The 4,860-nt window shown below is 27.0% G+C and overlaps 1 protein-coding gene across 1 annotated transcript; it reads left to right on the top strand.

The window, feature by feature from the left end:
* The first annotated feature begins 2,398 nt into the window (after window positions 1-2,398).
* LOC111630295 (E3 ubiquitin-protein ligase NRDP1-like) lies at window positions 2,399-4,396 on the top strand. Its single transcript, XM_023374381.1, has 2 exons — window positions 2,399-2,943; window positions 4,115-4,396. The coding sequence occupies exons 1-2, from the start codon at window positions 2,399-2,401 to the stop codon at window positions 4,269-4,271; spliced, it is 702 nt and encodes a 233-aa protein (XP_023230149.1). The 3' UTR covers window positions 4,272-4,396.
* Window positions 4,397-4,860: the final 464 nt, after the last annotated feature.

Raw genomic sequence — 4,860 nt, 5'->3', positions numbered from 1 at the left:
ATTTGTAAAATCAAGAACATATATTGCTATTATGATTAATTAAGTTTATTTTATTTTATTTTATTTTATTTTTTTGCCTTGTCAAACTGAATTGATGATTACACGAATTCAGTTTGATAGGGCAAAACAAACACTGAATCAAAGAGTCTAAACAGTAAAGAGTGTAGCATAAAAATCAATCTTGATTTTAGTATCTCATTAACCTTATTACATGTTAAACCATTCATTCATTTGCAAATTTAATGTTTTTCTTGTGATGAATATGTCTTAAAAACTAAATGAATTTTCTTTTTCAATTTCTATTTTATATAATTAAAAATGTAATTTAAAGTGTTTTAAATTTTAAAATAAATTTATTATGTTAATTTTTTAAGATGAAATATTTCTGATTAATTAAATAAAATCGTTGATTTACAATTTATTCAAATTGTAGCCGGATAAATGGAGAATATACAAAATAATTTAAATCAGAAACTTCTCTCGACATATAAAAGGACATATAAAGTTAGATTATAGAATTATACTTGTATAGATCGTGTGACCTAAAAGTCAGTTAACCGAAATATATTTTAATACTACATTATAAAGAGGCATTTCAAATTGATTTTAATAATTCTTAAAATACTTATTTGGGTTAACTTTATGATCATCCTGTTAAATACAATACATAAATATACGATAATTATTGTACTAAATACTTATAAAATTACAAAATAATTAAAATTTTATTTTAATTAATTTATAACATAATTCTACATTTTAGATAGTATAATCATAGATTTATATAAGATTTATATAGATTATTCAAGTTAAATCTCTCCTGAATATTTATAGAAAAGCTATGGACTAATCCCAAATTTATATTACAAATATATTCTGTATTTATCTGTTTATCCATTACAAAATCTGATAAATATTTAAATTAATACTAAAAGAAAATACTAAATTTTAAAGTTATTTTAAGAACATTTTTTTATTTTATTTTCTATTGAAATTTATTATATATTTTTTTCTGTCTTTTGTAGTAAAAAAGTTTTTGTAGAAAATGTAATCTTCTGTTTAGGACTTTTTTGCACGTCTGGGAGTTGTTTTCGTTGTCTTTCTAAATGACATTATCAAATTTGAACTTTTGATGGAGAACGTCTCTGGAGTTAATCTGTCGGAACCATAGGAATTCTTTCTTTAAAATACTAAAAAGAAATTATATGTAGCAAAGTTGAAATAACCAGAGTCAAATTCTTTTCCTTTATTGAATTTATTCTTTAAAACAACAGGATAATTCTCATAGTAAGATTATTAGCATTTTAAAAATTAAGTTGAATTAAGTAAGTTTGGTATTTAGTTTAATTTATTTGTAAGATATATTAAATTCAAATTTATCAACATTTATTATTGAGAATTATATCTATAATTTATTTTAATGATAATAATATATAAGGTCTCAATTACAACTTGATTTTCCTTAACGCGCATTTTCTTCGTGTCAAAGGCTTTCGTAGTTCCTTAACACTGTTTTTAGATTACTTTCAACTTCCCTGATTCGAATTTTGATATTTATTCTATCCAAAGGTGATCCTAATTATAAGACTTTCATGAAATTTTCATAGAACTTTTTGTTTTTAATTATTATAAAATGACAAAAAGCTTAATTTTAAGAGTAGAAATGAGTTTTAATTATAATAAACTGTAAATGCTAATAACGAGTAAAATCATTAAGTCCCACCTTAACTGTCTGACACGACTTCTGTATCTCTCCACCTAGTAGATCTTTAACCACTAAAATTTAATAGCATCAATCCCCTAATACAAAAATCTCTCTGTAAAATTTCAGAAATTTTCGACAAAAAGCATAAGAGTTATTAACTCTTTCTGCCCTGTGGTCATTGAGGTCTTTTTAATCATACTTATCGTTAGTTCTATCAGACCCGTAATACTCGATGCTGAATGTTGAGGAACGGGCACGTAGGATCGAGAGCAAAGAATCTATGAAAAATTCCTGGGATTGTTTGCTGGCACGCAGAGCGGTCAGCTCACGCTTTAATCTCCTTGGCCATTTGGATTCTGTGAAGTACTCTTAAAACAAAATATTTTCTTGTTAATGCTCAATTTTTGAATTTTGTGCGGATCATAGCAAATAAAATTATCTACGTACTTCATGCCATAGACCAAAACCAGTGTTATGCATAAATAGCCAATTATTTATACATATCTTTGTATAAATAGTCACATCTTATTTTTATTTTATACGTAAAACATGTTTACAGTCCTTACTAAAATATCACGACATCGCATGCGCTACGATATTCCTAATATAAGTTATTCGAACATTCGAAGTATTTGAATTTAAAAAAAAAGAACTAAAAGAGACATTCGTTTGATATCAGTGTAATATTCGATTATGGCTCTACCATTTCATATATACGAAATAGAGAATTTCGATCCTCCTCCGAATGAAGAATTAATCTGTAGTATTTGTCACTGTGTGTTTCGAGATCCTGTTGCATGCATTGGTGATTGGTTGACTCTGCAGCAAACGTGTCCGATTTGCAGAAAGTATGCTGATATTTTTGACTTGCAAGCTGTTGTACCTTTAATCACCAATATGATCATGAAATTAACTATTCGATGTCCAAATATGAACAAAGGATGCCATCACAAGTGTTCTCTCGAAGGGTACAATAATCATTTGGCCAATTGCGAATATGAAACAGTTCAATGTAAAAATGAAAATTGCCAAGTGAATTGCATCCGTAAGTATATGTTTCAACACGAAAATAACGAATGTGAATATCGAATGGTAGAATGTAAAAATGGATGCTCTATGACATTTCCAATTGGTTTAATCGAATCGCATAATTGCATTGAAGAATTAAAAAAAGAAGTTATAAATAAGACGAAAATAATTGAAGAAATGAAAAATGAAATTGAAGATTACAAAAGAAAATTAAAGAAATAAGTACAGAGTTAAAACAATTTGACACCTATGCTACATATGATGGATATGATGACAGCTATGCCACATATGATGGATATGATGACACCTATGATACGTTATCTTCCAATCATTCAAGTTTTATTAGTCCTCGAGAAACTGGAGATTTAGGCAATGATTTAGAGAACACAACTGATACAACTGAAGAGAACAGAGATTATGAATTATCTTATGTATCAAGTAATGTGGATGATTTAATGCCTGTTTTCATTGAAAATTTTCATTGCAGTGATGTTAATGAAACGTTTGAAAATACGAGAAATACCGACAATCATAATAATAACGATAATTTACGACAAGAGAATAAAAATGATGCAAATTTTGCTTCTGTCAGTAATCAATCAATCCCTTTAATTCGAAGTCAAAATATATGTATCAGTAGGTCCTTTCATACAGAAATAAACATTAGAACATCAAAACTAGAAAAAGAAGATACAGGGGAGTTAATAAATACAATGTTTAACTTCGAAAATCATAGTGATATTTTGTGCTTAGAAGAAGAAAATCTTGAAAAAGAGATTGAAAATGAAAATATGGAAGATATGTCCTCATTCTATTCAAGTATTTTGAATCGGACATTCCCAACTCCATCTTCATCTGATTTATCCAACGAAAATATAAATATGTCAAAATCACTTGACAATTATACGGATTCTTCAGAGGATAGAAAGTTTTTATGTAAAGATTACTTAGAAGAAGACAATTTGTCCTCGTCTGGTATTTTAAAATATAAACAGCAAACTACTGACAATTTAAATGCTGATGAAAATCCTGAAAGTATTGAACAAGATAAATCTTTAAAAAATAATTGTCAGTTATCGCGAAATGAAGTTCTAAACTTAAATTATTGGAGTGAAACAAAATCGTCAGTTCATAAAACTGATTTACAAGAAATGTCTGAACTTCAATATTCAAACAGCGATGATCAGGATATAACGGAATCTGGATATAAACGAGTGAGAATTTGTGATATATGTGATTATAATGACGGTGATTACGAAGATAGAAGTTAATTAATTACTAAAAGAGAATTTGATATGGAAAAAGAAGAAAAATTAGAATGAGATAAGCTTTTCAGCAAATTGTAATCTTTTAAGCAACGTTAATTATAAANAAAAGAAAATTAAATGAAATAAGTACAGAGTTAAGACAATTTGGCACCTATGCTACATATGATGGATATGATGACAGCTATGCCAGATATGATAGATATGATGACAGCTATGCCAGATATGATGGATATGATGACACCTCTCATACATATGATGCTGAATTGTAATCTTTCAACCAACGTTAATTATAAAGAAGACCGATTCATTGGAGAGAAAAATTCGAAAAAATAAAATGTATTTTTGACGGTTAACACAGTATTTATTATTGAATTATTAATGCTTAATATTGTATATACATATTGAAAATTTTAAATAAAATGTTCTTTATATAGACTACATTATAGCTTGTTTATTGCATATATTACCGGAAAACTATGACATTCAGGCATTCTCTAGAATGTCTGGGGGCATTTTATAAAATTTTATAGTTTACCGATAATATACATATAATTGCGTTAACAATTATTCTAATTAATCAAGTGTCAAAATAAATTCCAAACTATAGTATATAAAGTAAATATTAAATAGATTCGTTCGAGAGAAAATAAGATATTGTTTTTTATTATGAAAATCAAACTTTTATCCAGAAACTTATGGACAATATCGTAGTCTATTGAAATGATTCCGTTTATGAACTAAAAACTTCATATATCTTGTTTCACCTAGAAACGATAGATCGAGTGTATCATATTTGATTAAAGAGCCGTCAGATTTTATCGTTTTTACACTAAAATATTCAAGTTTGAATATTATGAA

Source organism: Centruroides sculpturatus, unplaced genomic scaffold (genome assembly GCF_000671375.1).
Source record: "Centruroides sculpturatus isolate CEXI.00-Female unplaced genomic scaffold, Cexi_2.0 scaffold463, whole genome shotgun sequence".
Taxonomy (NCBI): domain Eukaryota; kingdom Metazoa; phylum Arthropoda; class Arachnida; order Scorpiones; family Buthidae; genus Centruroides; species Centruroides sculpturatus.
The sequence above is the reverse complement of the archived record's forward strand: the minus strand, read 5'-3'. Positions and strand labels throughout refer to the sequence as shown.